The 22,951-nt window shown below is 46.4% G+C and overlaps 1 protein-coding gene across 3 annotated transcripts in view; it reads left to right on the plus strand.

Annotated features, from left to right (window-relative positions):
• The first annotated feature begins 126 nt into the window (after positions 1-126).
• Positions 127-22,951, plus strand: part of USP46 (ubiquitin specific peptidase 46) — a 55,484-nt gene continuing 32,659 nt past the window's right edge. For 2 of the 3 annotated variants that reach the window (XM_044912989.1, XM_044912991.1), the window contains exons 1-2: positions 127-300; positions 22,590-22,670. In XM_044912989.1, coding sequence (XP_044768924.1) covers positions 265-300; positions 22,590-22,670 — 117 coding nt within the window. In that variant the 5' untranslated portion in view covers positions 127-264. Of the gene's footprint in view, positions 301-2,643; positions 2,742-22,589; positions 22,671-22,951 lie in introns of those variants that run through there. The other variant, XM_044912990.1, reaches the window with a different exon arrangement.

Below are 22,951 nucleotides of genomic sequence, written 5' to 3' on the forward strand. Positions count from 1 at the left end.
CGCCCCTCCGCTCTCCCTCCCGCCCCCCCGCCTTCCCCGCCCTCCCCGCCTCCCCCACACGCCCCTCCTCCTCCTCCTCCCTCCCTCCTCCCTCCCTCCTCCCTCCCTCCTTCCCGGCCTCCCTCTCCCAGCCAAACTGCAAGCCGGACCCCAGGCCGCCTCCCCGCCGCCGCCGCCCGGCCTCCCCGCGAGCGCTCCACCATGGACAGTCCTGTTTTCACCTTATAAAGATGGCGGTGCGGGATCGCTGCAACCTTTAGACTAATGACTGTCCGAAACATCGCCTCCATCTGTAATATGGTGAGTGGCGGCCGCCGCCGCCTCGGGGGTCGCGCCCGAGGCGCGGCGTGGCGAAGAAAGGGAAGCCCGAGCCGCACACCCGCCGGGCGCCGGGGTGGGGGTGGGGGGCGGCGGGGTCCGCGCCGCGCGGCCAGAAGTTCCCGGCCCCTGCGCTCGGCGGGCGGGCCGCAGCCCCCGGGGAGGGGCCCGATCCCCCGACCCGGGAGCTCCCCCGCCGGTGCCCGGCCGCGCCGCCTTGCCTCCGCCCTCGGGCTGCGGTGGAAGCGTCTTGGGGGGGGGGGGGTTGGGGAATAAGCTGGGGATGGGGGGCACCCATCCTGCCCTTGCGGTAGGTAAAACCCTACCGGTCTCCCTGACCGCCCTCGTCTCATTTTGAGTTCGCTCCTTAAACTATATTTAAAAATCACTTTGCAAAGGCAGTCGGTGTATCTGGGAGAATTTGAAATGTAATAAAGCTGTAAGGAAGTGCAAAATTGTGGTTGGAGAAGTGAACTTCTCCCTGGTTTGGGAAGCACGGTAATTTGTTTTGGATGCCTCAATTTCCCCACCTGTGAAAGAGGGACAAGGTTATTTGGCAGTAACATTTGGAGGCCCGGAGGGTGGGGCCGTCTTTGGGCGTGGAGGAGGTCTCCAGTTATCTTGCCTGATCTACTGCAGACCCCTCAGAGGCTGGTGAGCTGGTCAAAGCAAGGGGACATCATGGGGCTCTGGTGGGGCTGGGTCCATGATGTGGTGCTCAGTAAAACTTGGGTTTCTCCCATTGCTCTCCCTTCCTTTTCAGTTTTTGCAGGAAGAGCCTCCAGCCCTTGGGTTCCCAGGGTGCAGCCTGCAGGCACCCCCGCTTGTCAGAGCTTTAGGAAGCTCAGCTTGGCCCTGGAATAAGGCAGTTGCCCTCCCGTGCAGGGTGAGAGTGTGTGCCTTGCCGTCACTCTCCAGGGTCCCCTTCCCCTTCATCAAAGGGCTACTCCCCCAGCTGGAACACGTGTTCATTTAATGCCAGTTTGGGGAAAACCTCCCTTGAAGCTAATAATACAGGCCCCTAAAGGGAATCTGAGAAGGCTTGATTGAGAAACCTTGGGGTAAGGTGATCTGGCTGCCCTTCCCCCTTAACACAGCTTTTTAAATCTTCTGTCCCACATTCTCCTGCATAATTAACACCCGGCGGTGAAGGAGCCCTGTGTTAGCTCAGGGGTGGCATCAAGACCCAGCAGCGCGGGCTTCAGTTTTCAGCACCGTTGGCCATTGCTGCCGCGGTGGCTGGGGCTCCCCAGAGTGAGAGCTGCATGACCAGTTAGATGTGGGTGGCTCCTGGAGCCGTTCCATTTCCTCTCCTTTCCTTCCTTCTCCACGCAGAGACAGGTCTCCTGCTCCTTCCTGTCGAGTGGCATTAACGTTGGCTTGGTGCAGTGAGAAGGTGATATCTTTCTTCTCGCTGTCTCTCTCTGCTAAGACCAGTTCCTGAGGGGCACCAGGAAACCAGAGCAGCTCTAATCCTCCTGCTCGCCTGCTGTGTGGCCTCAGGCTTATGGGGCTGCGAGGCATGGTCCCAGCTCTTGGTGGTTGTCCTCTCCTGCCTGTGTGTGCTGACGCCTCTCTGTAATGAAGTAGCCTGGGAACTTGAGAGCTTACATGTCCCAAGAGGAAGCCAGCGTCCAGCTCCCCCCCACCGCCGCCGCCCCCCCCCCCCCCCCCCGAGTGCGGCTGGGGCTTCCTGGCACACCTAGGCAGGATGTCACAACCAGGTTCCAGTAAAACTCAGGGAGGCAGGCTGCAGGGGAGGCATCACTACTGGGTCTGCAGAGTTGACACGTCATGTGGAGTCCCTGAAAAGGCACCAAAGTTAGGCTCGACATCCGGGTGAAGTGAGGAGCTCATAATTCCTAAGTAGAGAGTTTTCTGTTCGTATTTGTACACTGTGTCTTGAGCAAGTGCAAGTTCTGGTTCTAACATGTACCAGCTTTTTGTCCTTGAACAAGTTGCTGTCTTAGTTTCCTTACCTAGAAAAAGGGGGTGACAGATATCATTAGGCTGTTATGTTAAATGAGCTCCTGCACTGCAGGGCCTAGCGCATAGCAAGCGCTTGGGGAGGGCTAGCTGTTACTATTAACATCTTTCTCATTATTATGTCACCTTCCAGTGGTTTAAAGAACGATGAAGATGATACGCTCTTGGAAGCAGCCACTAATATAAACAAGCCCACGTTCACTTATGCAAAGTTCATTTATGCAAACCAAGCCGAAAGGCAGTATACAGAGGCTCAGATGTGAATCCTTAACCCCGCCCCTTATAAAAGACTGCTCAGGTCACCCCTGCCCCTCCCCGTCTCACTTCCCACGAGAGAACGCTTGGTGATGAGGAGTCTGCTGTCTTTTCACCTGATCAATGTACATTTTCACCAGACCCCTCTTTAGATTCTTCACTGGATGATGAATTGTTTCCAGGTAGGTCTTGTCTGAATCTCTGTTTACTCTTTCGTTCCTCTCTGGGGCTCTAATTGGTCCTTTCCACTCCTAACATGATTAGGGCCTAGCTGGTTTGCGTAGCTGTAGTAAGAGCAAGTGACATTTTCTTTTAAGCAGCTTGTTTGGCATATTTTAAACAGGCTGATGTGTCCAGAAAGGGTGTTAAAAGATACCGTCCTCCCAGGTAAGACTTGAACAAGCCAAAACCTAGCTTTGAAAAGCAGATTTGTTTCCTCTACCAGACAGGAAAGGACCCAGTAGAGCAGAAACAAAACTTGTAGCAAATCCTTTATGTGATTGAGGAATGAGCACCTTCTCTTTCCCTCACACTTCTCCTGCCTGTTTTAGATACGGGGGAGTTGGAAAATATCCACATCCCTCTGCTTGTCGCCTTACATACTGAAGCTTTATTGTCCACTGGAAGTTTAATGCTAGTTCCTCTTTGTTTGAGTTTTACGTTCATGTGAACTCCTGCCGCAGTGATTCTTGATCAGCTTGCTTCTGTCAGCTTAGTCACAGGGTGTCTGCTTCAGAGATAGTAGAGCTTGTTTGGCTAGTGTGTTGTAATTTGTAAAATGTACGAGCTGCTACCAAGCGTGAGGAAATGTCCCTTGTTGATAATCCTCTGATTTTTGTCCAGATCAACGGATTTAACTTCTTACGTATTTTTATGACCCTACAAATGGAAAGTCCCCTCCCCAGTTTGAAGAGCTTGAGAAATTTTCTGAAGGGGAAGCATTTGCTCTAGGAGAAACCAGATGTGTCCTCTAGAAATGTGACTTGTACCAATGCAAATTGGTCTGAATCATCAAATCTTCAGTTCATTTGTTAATAGCACTGTAAGATGTACCATCGAGAAAATGCTGTGTGTCAGATAGACTGTTTTTGTTCCCGTAAGCAACCATTTGTTGAGGACCTGCTATGTTATGGTTGGCATATACCATGTGTAGGTGCCTCATAAAAGAATGGGGCGAGTCCCTACCCCCAAGGAGCTCAGCAGTTTCTTACTTTGTGGGCATAACATTGGTAAAGACTAAACAATTTCAATATGACATGTTATCTGCACAGATAAAGGTTGAACAGAATCTCAGAAGCAATACAGTGAAAAGACTGATGAACACAGCAGGACATTTCTTTAATATAATTTGCATTTGACCAAAGTTTGATTATTTTTTGTTTTGTATGAGGACGTGATTCTAGTCAGTGTAACTTCGACCTGGCATCTGTGTCCCAGGGCCTGTCTGTACAGTGAAGCATGAGTGGTATGGTAACTTTGGACAGATTGTTGTATTTCTTGGGACCCTAGTCTTTCTTACCTTGTAAAGCTGATACATTTTTGGGGGGTTGTCCAAAGCTTCTTAGTGAACAGTATTTCTTAGAGTCTTTATAAAAAACATCTCCTTCACAAGATGGGGCAAGCATCTGAGAGATCAAGTCAAGGCAGTTTGTGAAAAGTCTGATGAAGAGGGAGGGACCAAGTTGTCTAGAGGTCAGCGAGCTGATCTACAGTCTATCCCTGAGGATGCTGCTGTCAGAAGCTCGTGGAAGGATGTAGGCTTTGAGGATTTCCCAAAAGAGGGTGCACCCAGGGTGGGGGCAGAGGGGGTGGTCTACGGCCAGTGGGGTCACTTTCTCTCTGTCTTCTTTGGGCCAGTGGCACCTACCTACCGTTGACTGACCAAAGGTTCCAGCACACAGATGGGAAGTCTTGTGGAAGGCAGAATGTCCTGTGAGGACGGAGTGGTGGGCCTTGGCCTCCCCAGCACCGCAAACCACGGGAGAAGTACCAGCCCCTAGATGGGGACTGACCTGTCTCTACTTCACTTTGAAACTCCTCCACACAGTATGTTATGAACCAAGCACTATAATTTTCTTTTTTTTTAACTGTTTTATTGACCTACATACTTGTCACATATTTAAAGTGTAAAAACAAAATTCCTTCTCTTAATTGGCTCTCAACCATTTAAAGACCTAACTACCTTATTTAAAACTGTGTTGAATTTACCAGATATTAGCATTTTAGTATTCCTTGAACAGTCCCAGGATATTATTGGACACCATAGTGAGTCCCATATTTGAATTATTTTAAATAAATGAAGTCTCCCTGTTAGTAAGGGAAGGTAGAATTAGTAAAAATTGGAAACAAAGCTAGAGGATTTTATAGAGATCGTTTTATCTTGCTAAGTCAATCACCGGAGGCAGTATTTTTGAGACTAGTTGGAAAAATTCTTTAAAACTAGTAAAAAAGTACATATATCTTATAATTTGGGAGAAGACATAATTTGTCTCTTCCTCTAGTATTGTTACTGTTGCTTCCCATTCTTAAAGATAGTTGGAGACTGTAAGCTTAATGTGTCATCTGGGAGTGGTTAAAGTCATGTGTGAGGGTCTACTGTGATAGTTGTCGGATTTTAAAAATTGCAGCCTGGGGTGGGGTGGGCTGATGTTTAAAGAAAAATTCTCTTCTTCCGGTCTCTTGGTGTAATATGTAGATGTTTGTGTTGGGTCAGGACCTGACAATTAGGCCTATAGATTTTTCTCTGTTTTTCCTTGGAATCCTGGAGGAAAACAAAGTTGAATGCCAATATTTAGTTAGCATGAAAGATTGTAATATTATTTTCTAGATATCAACTTTTTGTTCCAGTTCACCCATACAATAAAACCTATTTATTTTTTAACTAATGTGGAATTTTGGTATTTTGGGTTGTAATTGAAAGTAATTTTCAATTTTGGTCCTCTTAGCAATTAAGAGAAATTTCTGTAGTTTACATGTCCCTTTTTTCCCAGCCTTGTGTGTCTAGTTCCTTTAAATGACTTGAGGCTCTACAATAGCATTTAATTCTGTGGTATCATCAGAAAGGTATCTCCTGGTGGTTTTATCTCTAGCCTACTCATGGAGCCAGCCCAAAGCAAATGGACTGGAAGAGTTTGGTGTCTTTTAGTCTAGTTAATGCTTCTGGCCTAAATATTTTAATGCACATTCTTATATCTTCAATTGTGGTGAAACCAAATGCTAATCTAAGTTTGAAAGGCCTTGTTTGTCTTTTTAAGAGAAAAAGCCCCCCCAAAATGAAGGAGCAAATACTTTTTTGAGACAAATAAATTCTGTATCAGTAGTCAACCCTGGCATTAAAAGCTTTTTGGAATGTTTCTGTTCTGAGATTGTTGCCAAGAATTTGGGGTATGTCATAAGTCGTCGATATGAAATTTTACTACAATTTTAAGAATGGTTCTTTGTGCTGGATATTTGTAAGAGTGTGGAAGAAACCCCATCGGTTCTCAAAGCTTCACTTTCCACCTGTTGGCCCAGTCTTCTGCCCGTCCAGTTCTGATGCCACTTTCAGAGCCTGATAATGCTTTAAGGTAGTTTAGACTTGGGACTCTGGGTGGTGGTAAATTTCAGGCACACAGAAGAATATGGAGAATAATAGAGGGAACACCCTTGTGTTTCCATCCGCCACCCAGTGAAGAAATAAAATATTACAAATACAACCCTTCCTCATCTCACTCCCCCTTCCTCCAGACAGTGACTGCTGTTCCGAAATTGACGTTTATCATGTGTTTATAGACTTTTACTAGGTATGTATGTCTGTATCCATCAACCAGATATATTATCATTTTCTCATGTTTTAAACATGCTCTCTGATTTTGAACAGCTCCTCAGTTTGCTTTTCCTTAAATTATGGCATTGAGATTTATCCATTAGAATGCGTGTAATTCTAGGTTATTCACTGCTCTATGAGATTCCATCACGAGTGTGCTACCATGTATTCATTTTACTGTTGATTAGCACGTGGGTTTCCCATGTTTTGTGTTTGTCGTGACAGTTTTGAACCTGTCTCCCTGTGCCTATGTTTGAAGTTTCTCTGTGGTATATATACCTTGAGGATAAATTGCTGGATCAAAGGAAATAGGCATCTTCAACTCTTAATATATTGCCCGATTGCGCTCGAGAGCAGTTATGCCAGTTTGCAATCCCCCCAGCGGTCCTGGGGGCTCCAGCTGCCCCATGGGCTGGCAGACACCCAATATTGTGAGTCTTGATGTTTCGCCAGTCTGGTGGATGTGATTTAAAATGTTTACTTTCCTGCTTACTAACAAGGCTGAACATCTTTTCGTGTGTTTCTGGGGGCTGGGGGGCGGTTTTAATCCAGGGACTCCGGAGCAGTTTTCCAGGGCTTGAGAGTCAGGATGGCAGTGTTGCTTTTGTCTGAAAATAGGGAAAGGGAGGACGCAGGGAAAAACTGGGGGGACCAAAGAACAAGTCCAGAAGGGTAGGGAAGGAATGGGAGCTAGAGGTTGAGGGAACGATAACAAGAAGGTGAGAAGGTGCAGAGAAAAAGATGACAGACTAGAAGTGAGAAGATACATTCATTAAGCTTTGAGAGTAAATTTGGGATACCTTATTGTGCGGGCCACGCCTCTCTGTTCAAGTTACATTGTTCATGCTTTGTGGAATTGAAATTGGCTTCGGTGAACATCGGGTCTGAACATGGGGTTGGGGCCTCTTCTGTTGAGAGCAACAGCAAGGCTGGGCTTAGGGAGTTTTCCTGTTTACCCAGTTGCTTTTTGAAGTTCTTTTCGAAAGGCAGTGAGTGTGTCTCTCTGGAAACGGTGCTGTAGTGAATGTTCTGGCTCTTGTCTTCTTTGCACACGTGCCTTCATTTCTCCAGGATGTAGGCCTTGAAATGGAAGAGCTGCTCGGAGGATGTGCCTGTCTGCAGCTTTCCTGGGTGTTGGCCACATGGCTCCCCAACATGGTTGCATGAGACAGAGCTTTTTTGATGTGCAGCTTCTGTGGCCCTCATCCCATGGTGGACAGGCTGTAGGTAGGTCTGGGGTGGGTTTTAGGCACCTGTGATTTTTTTAAGTGCCGCAGCTGATTTTGATAAGCATCTGAAGAAGCTGAGAAACCACTGTGTTAGATGGGCAGCTCCGCAAGGACAAGAGCTGTTTAACTTCTTTGCTGCTGATTTCTCAGCAATCAGCACAGGGCCTGGCACATCTGTGCGAGGTACTCAACAAATGATTATTGGAGAACTGAGTGAAGAGCTGTAGCTTGCTAGAAAATGGAAGAATTGCCGTGCAGGAAGGCAGTGCTCCTCGGGTTTCGTTGTCCACAGGAATTACCTGGGGATCTTGTTAAAATGCAGAGTCTGCTTCAGTAGGTCTGGAGCGAGGCCAAGATTTTGCATTTCTAGCATGGCCAGATTCTCTGGGCTTGGGGAGCACACTTAGAACAGCAAGTCCCTAGGGGGGGGAAGAAAAGAAACCGATTTCTTTCTTCCCTACAGCTTTAAAGCGGACAGAGTTTGGGATTTGGAATCCTGCTTGGTAGATCGCGAAGCCTGTTTCCTCATCTCTGTAACACAAAGAGGCAGATGATAAAATACCTTTCTCACAGCATTTTTGGGAAGAATCTAAGGAGATCGTGCTGCCTATGGAAGCATTTTGTGAACTGTGATGCTCACACACATTACGTTTTGTAATTCTCATTCTTTTAGGGAATTAATGGTTTCCTTCAGCTTGCTCAAAGCACAAAGCTATTGTTAAAAGAAATTGAACAGATTTAGGGAAAGCTACTAATAAGTTCAGGTAGTTTACAGATTCACCGAACACCATGAAGGGCAGCACACTGACACCTGAGAATCACTGGTTTGTTGGAATTCTGCTTTCATTTTGATCTGCTGTCTACATTTAGTGGGCATTTTGGGAGGAGTGGGATGGGGTGGGGGAGGTTGGGCAAGAGCGGAGGCAAAATATACCTGTGGTGTGGTTCCGACTGCAGGTGCTGGAAAGGGGGGTTCTCCTCTCACTGGTTTGTGGTAGGGGGAGGAATTGGTCTAGAGAGAGGCCCACAGCTCTCTCCCACTCAGCTCCGCACTGTATTAGATGATAGGACAGTAGGGAGGCTCTCTGATTTATTTCTCAAGTCAGACTCTTCTTAAAGTGTGGGGGGATGTGCTCCAAATAGTTATTGGGTATTACTGATCTCCCGTAGGCATAATCCGATTTATTCAGGACAGACCAGGCCTGTGGTCAACCCCAGGTTAAGCCACCAAAGGACACTGCCACTTAAATGCAGCATTTCAGGGTGCTTTATCTATTGGGGTACTGCCCTATCCACCTGCGAGAGGCAGCATGGTATACAGAGAGGAGGGCAAATAAAAACAAAAAAGTGACATTCAGAACTCGTGTGTATTGTATGCTGCAGTCTCTTTTATTCCCAACCTTCACTCTTGTCTTCTATTCCTGCATCTTTGAACCACTTGAATGTAGTAGTCATTTTCCTTAGATCTGTTCAACTGCTTTTAATTTGCTCTCATTTTGTGCTAAGACATCTGTGAAGTAATGGGTTTGATGAGCTAGTTGTATGCTTTTCTCATGTGTATCAAAAACGTAATTGCTACAGATGCAAATATCAAATCATCGTGTTGTACACCTGAAACTAATATAATGCTGTGTGTCAATTATACCTCCACAAAAAAACCCACATAATTGCTGGAGTTAAAAGTGTTCATACTTGTGCCACGTAAGATGATCTCACCTCCCTCTGGGATTCATGGTTATAGCTTGCGGGAGGCACTGGCTCAGATAAGAGGTTCTTTATGGTGGTTCAAATAACGGGCTATTTTAGAGGAACACTTTTTTTTTTTTTTAAGTAATCTCTGTGTGCACCGTGGGTCTCAAACTCATGACGCCAAGATCAAGTGTCGCGTGCTCTACCAACTGAGCCTGCCAGCCGCCCCTGGAGGAACACCGTTAAACTGGTTTGTAGATTGCAGGTTGGTCAGCTTCCTTGGGAGGCAGGTTAGCCTGTGGAGGAGATCTGGTTGGACGTTCCATACTGCTGTTGGTTGGGTGTGAGAGTTGCCATTGTTCCCACTCTCAGAGACTCTGCTTGTCACCCATAACATGGGGATGACAAGAGAACCTCCCTCCCTGGGGCATTGTGGGGCTGAAATGGAATCATTAATGTCTGGTGCTTAGCCCAGGGCCTGACCCTTTTACTACTATTTTCTTCTAGTGCCCCTGGTTTTTCCACTAGCCCTGGAGTCCAAACGATGTAGTGGAAAGTGCCCTGGTATCCAAGGTCTCGGGTTCCAATGATGACCCTGCCACTTTGTCACTTTCCGGACATCGGGCAGGTGATTTAGGCCGCCCTGGGTCTGAGATGTGAAGGAGGATTCCTGCTGGTGAGCAGAGGTGAGAGAGGAGCGCCACATTGCAATCTAGCCCAGCTTCCAATCAGAGACAAGACTAGGGTGGGGCAAGCCCAGAGGGGACAAAAGGAGGAAGAAGCTGTGATTTCCGACTGAAATGTTGATGGTAGACAGAGTGCTGATGGTGTGTGTGGCAAAACTTTTGTAATCATCAGCAGGATACAGTGTTTTTCCCTTTCCTGATAATGAGGGCACATCATGTAGTCAAAGACTTTTCACCATCTAATAGGCATCTAACAAACTCTTGTATTACCTGGCGTACACAGTTTGGTGTTCCTAGCTGAGATATATGTGAAGTAGCCAAGTTCAGTTTCTTTCTTTCCTTTTTTTTTTTTTTTAAGATTTTATTTACTTATTTGAGAGAGAGAGAGAGCGTGAGCATGCACACGCGCCTACACAGGTGGAGGAAGGGGCGGAGGGAGAAGCAGACTCCCCACTCAGCAGGCTCTGAGCAGGGAGCCCCATGCAGGGCTCGATCCTAGGACCCTGGGGTCATGACCTGAGCCAAAGGCAGATGCTTAACCAACGGAGCCACCCAGGCGGCCCTAAGCTCAGTTTGTTTAAAAAAAATTAAAGTTTTAAAAAAAGATAATATGAGTTCACGTGGTAGGAATTTCCAGTTGTACAAAAAGATAAAATATTGACAATATATGCACCATCCGATTCTTGTCTCTGGCATGGTTACTATTCACAGTTTCTTCTGCTTCCATTCAGAGGTATCTTATGCGTGTACAAACAGATGTTTATTTCTCTCATAGTTTTTAAAAACACAGGTAGTACTTTTAGCATATGCTGATCTATCCTGATCTGCCCCTTGCTTTTTGTGCCTGGGAGGTGGGCGGGTGCTAGTCTGTGAAGAGCATCCTCATTTTTTTTTAATGGCTTGCAGAGTATTCAGTTGCTTGAATGTACTGCATTCACTTAACCAGGCCCCCCCAATGGGCATAAAGGTAGTTTTCCAGTCTTTGGTTTTTACAAACAAGGCTATAGGGAACATATGTCTATATGTCCATATATCATTTTGCGTGTGTGGGAATATAGCTCTCGGCTCACTTGTTGTTTTTTTTTTCTCTTTTTAAAGATTTATTTATTTATTTGAGAGAGCGAGAATGAGAGAGAGAGTACATGAGAGGGGGTAGGGTTAGAGGGAGAAGCAGGCTCCTCGCCGAGCAGGGAGCCCGATGCGGGACTCGATCCAGGGACTCCAGGATCATGACCTGAGCTGAAGGCAGTCGCTCAACCAACTGAGCCACCCAGGCGCCCCTTTTTTTTGTTTTTGTTTTTTTTTAAAGATTTTATTTATTTTTCAACAGAGAGACCGTGAGAGAAGGAACACAAGCAGGGGGAGTGGGAGAGGGAGAAGCAGGCTTCCCGCTGAGCAGGGAGCCCGATGCGGGGCTTGATCCCAGGACCCTGGGATCATGACCTGAGCCGAAGGCAGACGCTTAAGGACTGAGCCACCCAGGCGCCCGCTCTCGGCTCACTTCTTAGAAATGGATTTGCATTTGTAACTTTGATGGATTTTGCCAAATTGCCCTCCACCAGCAATATGTGCGACTCTTGTTACCCACAGCCTTGCCAAAGCAGTGTGCTCTCCAGAAACCTTGTGGTCTTTGCCAGTCAGGGGGAAAATGGTGTCCTAGTATATTTTTAGTTTGCATTTCTCTTGTTAGAAGTGAGCTTGAGCTATTCACACGTTCAGGAAAACAAGCTCAATTTCATTTAACTGTTTTGTTGTTGGCAATTATTTTCCAAGTCTGTAGGGAAGGACCAGTTTTACTTTTCAATCCGTCACAGACTGGTATTTTTGTAAAAGACAATAAAAAAGAATTATTAGCAAACTGGAGTTAAAAACTCCAAAGATACATAAGCACACAAACCCCTATTTTTATGATTAAACTTGACAGATACAAAATTACTCTATCCATTCATCTTACCTGTTCTTAGTTTCTGAACTTAGCTCATGGCAGTATTAATACCTTAAGTAATATTGCTGTAAAGAACTTCTTACTCATCTCTTGTCTCCCTCCCGTTGCCACCCTATTTGGGGATGAGAGAAGAGAGCGCAGAATTTTATATTTTCTATTTCACAGTCAGTACTGGATGCTTTCATTCCATAGGGTGAAATATGTCTGATCATGCAGGACTGATCCAGAGGGCAGGGGTGCTACGCAGACCCATTGGGCTACACTAACCTTCCGTTCTCCCATGCTGTGAGGTGGGATGCTGTTGTCCTGGTGTTTCATTGATGAAGACCTCGAGCTTGAATTACTAGAGGGGGTTGGGTGGGTGGAGAATGCTGAAAATCCCTATTAGTCCAATTTGCAGAGTTGTCCTCCTTGACCCGGGGCTTTGCCAGGATCCCGTGCCACACCATGCTGCTTTTCTGGGAAGCGATTTGATGGGAGGGGTTTCCTGGGTAAAGTGGGAGCTTAAGAGACCTCATAAACAAGGCGGTATTCTTGGTGGCTTTGCAGAACGTTGGATTGGGAAGGAGTTTTTGCTTCTAGCGCAGAGTTCAGTGACTGTGGGTGAAATTGCCTTTTTCTCCCCCTTCAGCCAGAAGATGGACACAGACCAGGATCTTTTGTTCTGCGTTTGAGTTGAAATTTTCTCTTTGCATGAGGACTTTGTTACGCTGTTGCTAGGCATGTGGAGAGCTGTTTTACAAACCCGTCTCTAGCTGCTTTTTAATGTCCCTTCCTGTGATGACTTGGGACCATTATGTATCCCAGGGTCATCTTTCTTCAGTAGCAGACGTTTTTGTTTCTGTTATGATCATTAAATGAAGTCATGTTGAGATTTTTTTTTTCGTTTAGTTCTCCCTACTCAGTATCCTATAAGGCATGGAAATGACATGCTACCGTGGTGCAGAATGGAAATGTACTTTAACTGCCTTCTTGTGGATGACAGCCCCCGGGGAAAGCCTGGAGAGGCCCGGGAGGTGGATGAGCGCTCTTACACCAGGAGTTGGGGTTGCAGTGTGATGGTATTTAGATCATGGGTTCACAACAGACCTCTACTTTGTATGAACACCTGACCTTGGCAAGTTCCTTAACCCCCTTTAACCTCATTTCCCTTAGCTATGAAATGGGGCTGGTGAGTCTCCGGGAGTGATTTTTTCTGGAGGGAGAGTTTTGTTTAGTGTTGCTCACTGGGACTGGGTGACCTGTCTGCTGTCTGAGCAGGACGGGCATCCGTAGCCACCTTGGGGTATCGCATACCCAGTGCGTAGGTGATGAGGTGTTGTGTGACCGGGAGCCAGAGAGCACACTCTCAGAAGCAGCTCTGGCTCTCTGCCTAGTCCCTGGATCTGCAGCTCAGGAATTACTAAAAATATGAACAAAAAGATCATCTCCCCTGACTGGTGATCAGGAGTCTGGGCTGTGAATCCGAATGGCCTACATTTGAGTCCTGTCCCTGCCTTTATAGGCTGAGCGAATGTGAGCAGGTTCCCTCCATTTCTTCCTGAGTAGCACGGGGATAATGAGTGTCATCTGGCTTGGGCTAGTGGACGAGATGAAGTGAATATATAGACATGAAGTCTCTGAATGAGTGGCACATACCACTTACCCTTCCCCCCATTTGCCAAATTTATTCAATTAGCAAATTTGTGTAAGTAAGAGCAGGGGAGAGAGGCAGAGGGAGAAGCAGGCTCCCCCCTGAGCAGGGAGCCGACGCGGGGCTTGATCCCAGGACCCTGGGATCATGACCTGAGCCGAAGGCAGATGCTTAACCGACTGAGCCACCCAGATGCCCTCGTTTCTATTTTTGATGCTGTTTTCTCTTTTTGCCTCGTTAAAACTTAATATTATTTTCTTTTCCTACTTGGCTAAAGGTTCGCAGAGCTTAAAACCATCTGGGGGGAAAAATCCATTTTCCTATTGACTACATCCTGAGTTTTTCCTGACTTCCAACCTCAATTTTTACATTTCCTTTAAACAGGTAGCAGTGTCCTGTAGAGATTTTACAGAAAAGGACTGGTGTGCTGTTCACTGTGGCTATTTCAAGGGGTGCTTTGGAGTTAGGGATTTTCCTGTACAGCTTTGTGACCTCTTCAGGTTTTCAATTTCTGCCATTCTGGGTTTCCCAGGGAACTCTGCCTCCTGGAGAGTCAGTATGGTATAGTGGTCGGGAGCATAGTGGTGTGAGTTCAAACCCAGTTCCACCACTTGGCTGTGTGAACTTGGATAAAGTTACTTACCATCTTGCGGTCCCAGTCATCTTATCTTTAAAATGGGGACAATAATGGCATTCACCTCATAGAGTTAAATTGTGAGATGAGGATTAAAGGAGTAAAATACACATCATGTCCTTGCGGCAGTGACTGGACATAGTAAGGATGATTTGTGTTGTTTATCGTTATCATTACTAATTACCGCTGGGGGACCAGTGGCCGCAACTCTTCCTTAACCATCCTTGAATTCTGGCAAATGCTCCTGACTCATCCTGAGATCTTGGGCTGCATCACCTCATTTTTGTTTCACTCTCTCTGTAAGGCTGTAGAAATGACCCTTAATCATCAGAAGTCAGGGAATACTAGTCCTTGTGAAAACTAGTTCTTTATATACATTTGTACTTTGTAAACTTAACTTGATAAGTAGAATGATTATATATTTTAATATAATTAATGACACTTCCTCTGTGTACTTAGGAATCCTTCCATGTCGTTTTTGGCCTTTTTTGTGTGTGTCCTTTCTTTGTACAAACTCGAAAGAGAGCCTGCCTATCCTAGGATGCGAAAAAATGGGCTGTCCTGAGGTTATCTTGGGCAAGGAGGCTTACTTCTCTTGGCCTTGGCTTTTTTTGTCTGTGAAGTGGGTCTAGCTGATCTCCAGGGTGCTTCCTGGTCTCTGCGTTTTTTTGTTCAGGCACTCCCATATTATGGCAATATTCTCATCGGCTTTTATAGACCTTGCAGTGCCGGTGTTCTGATTATATCATCCTCTGGAGCAAGATTCTGTGTCCTTTTTACCCGTCCATGGAAGAAATTCTAATATGCTTTCCTTATAAACTGCTTTTAAAATCGCTTTAAAAAGAAATGCCTTTCTCTCTCCATCTGAGGCATTTATGATTCATCCTTCCCGGTTGTTGTTGTTTATTTGGTGATTTTTGTAGCCCCCTCGGCAGTCACAGAATTGCTCTCAGAAGGGCTTTGAAGAGCTAACATTACAGTCTTCTTGTTGGAACTTGTCCCAGCCCAGATTCTATTTTTAATAAAGTGTGGCACATTGTTTTTCAAAGGTTACCAAATTTTTTACTGATGGAAATAAGATCTTTGTGTTTCCATACCTCCAGACCCTGTGATTTACCACCACAAATCAGTTTTTTTGTTCAGCATCTGGCCTCCCACTTTGCCTTTTGTGCTTCTGTGTGAGGTGTGAGCAGGAGTGTGGGCTCCTGGGTTGGTGGTTGGTACCATGCAATTTACATAGTGCTGATGACATTCCCGGTTTTGCTTGATTCTCCCTGCACCCTCTGAGCAGTAGGTTGGCTGGAGACCAGCTACCCTCCCCTCTCGGCCAGGAAACCAAGGACAAGAGAGGGGAGTGACCAAAACCAAAGGCAAATTCCTACTGGGAGGAAGAAAATGGCCAAATACAGTCTGAATTATGTGCTGAGGGCTTTAGATAGCTGGTCTGCAGAATATTAGTTTGCTAATTTTTATTAAACTTTTTGTATGACAAAAATAATATATGCTCAGAGTAAAACATGTAAATAGTTGGGAAGAGAACATGAAAAGCCCCTTGGTGACCTCTTCATCTCCCAGCCCCGCTCCTAGACCCTGGTGATAGTGCTAATGTTAATAATTTTCCAGTACTCTGGAAGGGGCTTCCACTAGCATGGAGGCGGTGAACGCAGGCAGGCCAGGTCTGCTGTGTCCACGTGTGGGCCTCAGGTACAAGCGCTGGGCGCAGAGCAGGGCTCAGTGTCTGGTGATTAAATGAATGACATTTCCAGTATTGGCCTGCATAGTGACACTCTCTCGCATGTTTTAACTTATTACTGTATCTTGGACAGATTTTCATAGCAGTACTTATGTGGCAGCTTTACTGTTTTTTTTTTTTTAAGATTTATTTATTTGAGAGAGAGAGCGCGTGCACACACGTGAGGGAGGGAGAGAGAGAATCTGAAGCAGATTGTGAACTCAGGGCAGAGCCCGATGTGGGGCTTGATCCCACAACCTCGAGATCATGACCTGAGCTGAAACCAAGAGTTGGATGCTTAACCGACTGAGCCACCCAGGTGCCCCGCAACTTTACTTTTTCAAATAGCTGCATGGTATTCCATCATACGGGTTACTATAACTTTTTAACCAGTTCAAGTTGCTTTTAACTTGTTTCTGTTACAAACCTTGCCGTGAGGACCCTCTGAGACATTGACCGCTGGTTGTTCCCTCAGTATCCATTTTCCGTTTCTATTTTTTTTTTTAGATTTTCTTTCTTTATTTGACAGAGAGAGAGAACAGCAGGGGGAGCAGCAGAGGGAGAGGGAGAAGCAGACTCCCCGCCGAGCAGGGAGCCCGACGCGGGGCTGGATCCCAGGACCCCGAGATCATGAACTGAGCCGAAGGCAGACGCTTAATGACTGAGCCCCCCCACCGCCCCAGGCGCCCCTCCATTTTCCATTTCTAATGCTAGTCATAGCTGCTTAGGTGAAGACCACACTTGCCAGGCTCCCTTGCAGCTGGGTATGGATGCTGTATGGGTGCCCTGGGTGGGAGGCGGGGCTTATGTGGTTGAAGTTTCCTATTGCTCCTGTAAAAATTTACCACGCTCTTAGTAGCTTCCAATGACACATTTATTCCTCTTTTTTTTAAAGATTTTATTTATTTATTTGAGAGAGAGAATGAGAGAGAGAGAGCATGAGAGAGGGGAGGGTCAGAGGGAGAAGCAGACCCCCCGCTGAGCAGGGAGCCCGATGTGGGACTCGATCCTGGGACTCCAGGATCATGACCTGAGCCAAAGGCAGTCGTTTAACCAACTGAGCCACCCAGGCGCCCTGACACATTTATTCTTTTAGAGCTCCAGAGGTCAGAAGTCCTAAAATCAAGGCATCAGCTAGGCTGCATAACTTCCGGAGGGGCGGGGGGGGGGGGGGGGAATGCATTCCTTTGCCTTTTCCAGTTTCTGAGGCTGCCTATGTTCCACAGCCCACAGCCCTTCCTCCATCTTCACATCCCCCCTCGGAACTCTGCTTCTCTTGGCTCGTCTCCTCACCCACTCTTGCCTCTTGCCTCCTTCCTCTGTGGACCCTTGTGGTTACACCGGGCCCACCCAGATAATCCAGGGTCATCTCCTCATCTCCAGACCCTTAAATTAATCACACCTGCACAGTCCTGTTTGCCATGTAAGGTCACAGATTCACAGGCTCCAGGGATTAGGGTGCGGACATCTCTGAGGGGCCAATATTCTTTCTGCGCCAGACACTCCCGGAGCCTGGGGGTGGTCAGTGAGGAATTCCCTGAGAAGGATGATGGGGTACAGCCAGGTGAAGAAACTGGGGAAGAGCCTTCAGGTGGTGGGTGGGATGGAATTTGAGGTGTGCTGAGATGTGTGAGGAACAGAACGAAGGCCGTTGTGACAGGCCAAGTAGTGGGTGGCAAGAGGTGACTGTGGAGACAGCAGGGGGAGCCGCTGGTGGTTTTAGAGTAGATTTGTATTTACAAAGAATACTTGTGCTGCCGCGTTGACAGCTGACTTGTGTTGACATGTTGACATGGGGTTAGAGGTGGGCACATGGGTGTTGGAGACCGCTTAGGACGCTGTCATAATTCAGGTGAGAGATGCCAATGGCCTGGCCTTGCTGGTGATGACAGGAGATTAAAGAGAAGTGAATGGCCCTGAGAGATTGAAGGAGAGTGAACCCAAAGACATAGTGGTGGGTGGATCGGGCAAGACCCCAGGCTAGATCTAGTGTTGGCCAGGAAGGAGGCCGCATTGTCATTTACTCTGTGGGGGAAACACCAGGAAAGGGTTGGATTTGGGGGGGAAGGAGAAGGGAATGCTCTGGTTTGGAGTAGACTGATTTTGAGGGCCTGTGAGACAAGCCATTGGAAATGTCAATACTCATCCAGTCTGAATGAGCTCAGAAGTAAGTTTTCTGGGATGAAGATGCAGTTGGAAATGGTAGCTGCTGCTTGAGGCCCCATGAGTGGTTATCGCCTGCACCCTAGAGGGGCACAGAGAAGAGGGATGAGGGCCTCAGTGCCTGGAGAGGCCAGCAGCTCAATGTGCGCCCTGGAGTTGGCGGTGTTTGGCGCGCATCAGGGATGAAGCGGGGGTAGAATCCAGACGAGGGATGTGGAGGTGAGGAAAGAGCCAAGTCTTAAGAGAGTATTATGGACAATCTCTAACAAATTGTGTTAGTTTCCTATTGCTGCTATAACAAATTACCATTAACTCAGTGCCTTAAACAATCCAGATTTCTCATTTTACGGTTCTGGAGGTCAGAGATCTGAAATGGGCCTCCCTGAGCTAACATGAAGGCAGTACAGGGCTGTGTTCTTCCTGGAGGCTCTAGCAGAGACTGTGTCTTGCCTTTTTCAGTTTCTAGAGGTTGCCTGTGTTCCTTGGCTCCTGGCCCCCTTCCTTCATCTTCAAAATTAGCAAAGGCTGGTTAAGTCCTTCACACATGGCATCACTCTGATCTATCATTCTGCTTCTGTTTCCCACTTTCAAGGATGCTTGTGATAACATTGGGTCCACCAAGAGAATCCAGAACAGTCCCCCTATTTTAATGTCAGCTGATTGGCAAATTAATCCCATCTACAACCTGAATTTCCCTTTGCCGTGTAAGGTAATGTAATCACAAGTTCTGGGGATGAGGACGTGGACATCTTTGGAAGACCATTACTCTGCCTATACACATACGTGTTAAAGTATAAACAGAATGGTATAAGGAGCGCCATATACCCAGCACTCAGCTTCAACAACGCACTGTGTCCCCATTTCTCCCCACCTCACCACTGGGTTATTTTTTTTTAAGATTTTATTTATTTATTTGAGAGAGAGAGAGAGAGACAGCGTGTGTGCACACGAGAGAGAGCACAAGCAGGGTGGAGAGGCAGAGGGAGAGAGAGAAGGAGGCTCCCCATTGAGCAGGGCTCGATCCCAGGACCCAGGGATCATGACCTGAGCTGAAGGCAGACACTTAACCGGCTGAGCCATTCAGGTGCCCCTTACCACTGGATTATTTAAAACAAATCTTAGAAGTTATCTGACTCATCTATAGTTGTTTCAGAATAGAGAGTTCTTTAAAGAAGTTGAGCTATGATGGGACGAGAACACGGGGGGAGGTCACCGGGGGAGAGATGTGGGAGAGTGTGCACGCTTGTATTTTTAGTGGGAGAGGCACCGAGGCATGCTAAATTCTTCACTTTGACATTCAGAGCACTGGGCCGAAATGACGAGATGTCAACAGCTGCCACGAGCCTTCAGGACAGGCATGTTCAATTCTGATGAGAAGGATCTAACCGTAGAGGAGACATTGGCTTGGACAAGAGAGAGATCTCCTTCATTAACAGAGGGACATAGGTTGGGAGGTTTGGGAGTGAAATTAAGGGCGTTCCTCTCTACTGGTTTAATTTAGTTCAATTAAAAAAAATTTTTCCCCATTGAATCACAAAGGAGATCTAGGGGGTGTGGAAGTTTTGATGATCTCTGGGAAAGTTGGAAATAGTCGTCATGGCGTGGAGAATGAGTGCCCTGAAGAGACATTGTTGGAAGCAGGACACGTTCGGGTCCACTTTGGTGAATTTGGGTGAATCCAGTCAGCTTGGCTGTGTGACTTCCACTAGCATTGCACATCTGTGTGGATGTATGTGTTCAGAGAAGGTGGACAGGTTGGTTCCTATTGGGTTTATTTTTTGCTAGGTGGTGTGCCCAAAGGACAAGGTTAGGGTTGTTTGTAAGAGCAGTGCAAATCATGATCCCTAGACTCTAAGCTGAATAAGAAAGAAGAGGAGTGAGAGGCTCTGGGGAGTAAATGGAGCCGTGGTGCTGGGATGCTTCAGGAAGCCAGCAGGCAGAGCTGAGCCGGGATCGACTTTAGGGCAGCGAGCAGATCCAGAGTACATCTTTGGGAGTGAGGCACCAGAGTGGCGTGGACTAAAAGACAGCTGGAGAATAGGACATCCAGTTACTGAGAGAGCAGGCTGTGGGAATGCTCCTCCACATAGGGATGGAGACCACCTCAGATGATGGCAGGAGATGGCAGATAAAGGTGGGTCTTCCATGAGTGGAGGTCAGCCAAGCAGAGGAGACAGGAAGGGCCTTGCAAGCGCTATGAGGCGTGGGCCTCAGAAGGGCAGGTGTTTTGACCAGTTATTTCTCTTAAACATTGCCCTCTGTATGAGTGATCACTTCCCCAACTCCCCCTCCAGTGGGAAAGTAGTAAGATAGGTAGAACAAAGCTGACTCGATCCAAGAATTCCTGAATAGCAAAAATCATGGATTAACTTGAATATGTGGCTACCTCATAAAGAGAGATTTAATGAGCTCTGTCTCCATGTGCTGTACTTTTATATCTGACGTTCCTCCTGGGCTCGAAGCCATGTATTCTAATGTTGCTTCAGATACGCCTGTGGGTATATTTAATATGCATTATTTATATTGATTTATGATTAAGATGTACCTTTTTTGAAAGTTTTTAGTGATTTTGTCTATACCATAAAATCCTGCTATAATATGGTATTATTTAAAAGATTCAGCGTTGTATATGGGGTTGCATTATTGTGAAAGGTGATGAAATACACACACACGAAAAGTGAAACTGTTGAACGCACAGATGACCACTGAACTCAAAGTCTCACGTGACAGGAAAAGGAATTCAGCTTGGTGGGCCGTATAATGGACCTAGAAGACACAGGAAAACAGGATATTATGACAAGGGGATGGAATTGCCATTTCTGCTGCAGTTCTGTTTGCTTGAAATTGGGTTATTTTGTATTTAACATTTTCATGTTGACAAGTGACCATTTTGACTGATTCTCGGCCCACCTTTTGGCCATTTCTTCCCGTGAGAGGAGATGCTAATTATATGAATCAAGAATAAGTAGCAGCAACAGATTTATTTTTTATAAAACATAACAGTGTCTTTTTCTTTCTATAATGCATATCCCCCCATCTTTGAGATTCTGTGAACTGAGCCTTCTGTGATAGCCTGAGGACGTGAGAAGGCTGTAGAATGATGGTAGAGCCACGGGAAGATGTGGAGCCTGATCCCCCCCCCCCCCCCCGCAAACTACTTACCTTGTTGGACTGAACTTTGGTCACTTTTCCTCATCCCAGCAGACTCATCTAGGCCTTTGGGGAGCAGTGGTGATCGGTGTGGTATTGCTGTGGCCACTTGGCCCTTAGCAGTTTGTTCGGTATGGTTGCTGTGCCTAGCATTTGTTAAGATCACGGGCTCCCGGGCGCCTGGGTGGCTCAGTTGGTTAAGCGACTGCCTTCGGCTCAGGTCATGATCCTGGAGTCCTGGGATCGAGTCCCACATCGGGCTCCCTGCTCAGCAGGGAGTCTGCTTCTCTCTCTGACCCTCCCCCCTCTCATGCTCTCTCTCTCTATCTCATTCTCTCTCTCAAATAAATAAAATCTTAAAAAAAAAAAAAAAAAAAAGATCATGGGCTCCCAACTGTGACTCCTGGGTTCAAGGCCTAGCTCTGCCACTTACTGACCACTTACTGACCGTGGTCCTTGGGCAGATTTTTAACTGTCGTAAACCTTATGTTACCTGTAGGATTGTTGTGAGAATAAATAGCACAATCCCTGGCACACAGTAGGACTACCCAGTAACTTCCCACCATCTAGTTGGAGCGTTAAACTTGGCTTCACATGACTTACCAATTGGATGTATTTGGGAAGTATTGGGTTTTAAAGTGTATTGCTCCCTTATTCACCGTATTCCCTGGACATTTCACTTTCCCAGGTAAGGCTTTTCCCTGACCACCCCATTTAAAGCTTCAGCTGTCTACCTGCCACCCCACCCCCATGCCTCTCCTCACCCCTCCTCCCTGAGGTCCATACCCTCATTTCCTCCTTTATTTTTCATCACTGCACTTACCGCTTTCCAGTATACTGTCTGGTGTATTTGCTTTTTCTTTCCAGCTGTCTTCATCCACTAAAATACAAGCTCCATGAGAGTGGGCTTCCTTGTCTGTTTTGTTCACTGTTATATTGTCAGTGCCTAGAACAGTGCCTGGCACATAGTGGGTGCACAATAAATCTTCATCGGAATGAAGAAATTGACTTCAAGAGTGGTGATATGAATCTTTATACCACTAAGCATTATAAAAACTGCTGAGCTTAAACATGTTTTATTCACAGGTTCTTAATGACAGTTTGCTTATTTGCCCATCTCAAACCAACTTTCCTAGTAGAAGATAATCAAAGCCAAGTAGAACAGGTTTGAAGGGATGATTAAGTTGGATGAGGAGAAGAATAAGGCTGACATTATTAATTCATTTACTGATTTACTTCTGACACCTTTTTTCCTAGCATGAACATCACCAACCACCATGAGGACCAGGGTTATCAATAGTGGACTGTCTTAAGAGTCTGTTGTCCATTTTACCTACAGCAGAACTTTTATTTTTCTCTTTTAGGGCACCAATGCCTCTGCTCTGGAAAAAGACATTGGTCCAGAGCAGTTTCCAATCAATGAACACTACTTTGGATTGGTCAACGTAAGTATTCAAAAATGTATTATTTTTATCAAATGTTTTAGAGTACTGAAGCAACTCCATGGCAGTTTTCCTTATGACCAATTTTTAAATAATTGTTCATGTGCCTTAGTTCCTAGGAATGGTAAATGTTGGGGAGGGAGAAGATTAGTCCGGTTTTTGAAAATGTCAGTTGTCCCGGAAAAAAAGGTTTCATTACTGCATTGTTGGGTCGGATTCTCACTTCCCCATCTCTGCTTACGAGATTTCCTTTGTACACATAACTTTTGGCACCATTTTATTAG

The sequence above is a fragment of the Neomonachus schauinslandi genome, chromosome 2 (assembly GCF_002201575.2).
Source record: "Neomonachus schauinslandi chromosome 2, ASM220157v2, whole genome shotgun sequence".
NCBI classification, from domain to species: Eukaryota; Metazoa; Chordata; class Mammalia; order Carnivora; family Phocidae; genus Neomonachus; species Neomonachus schauinslandi.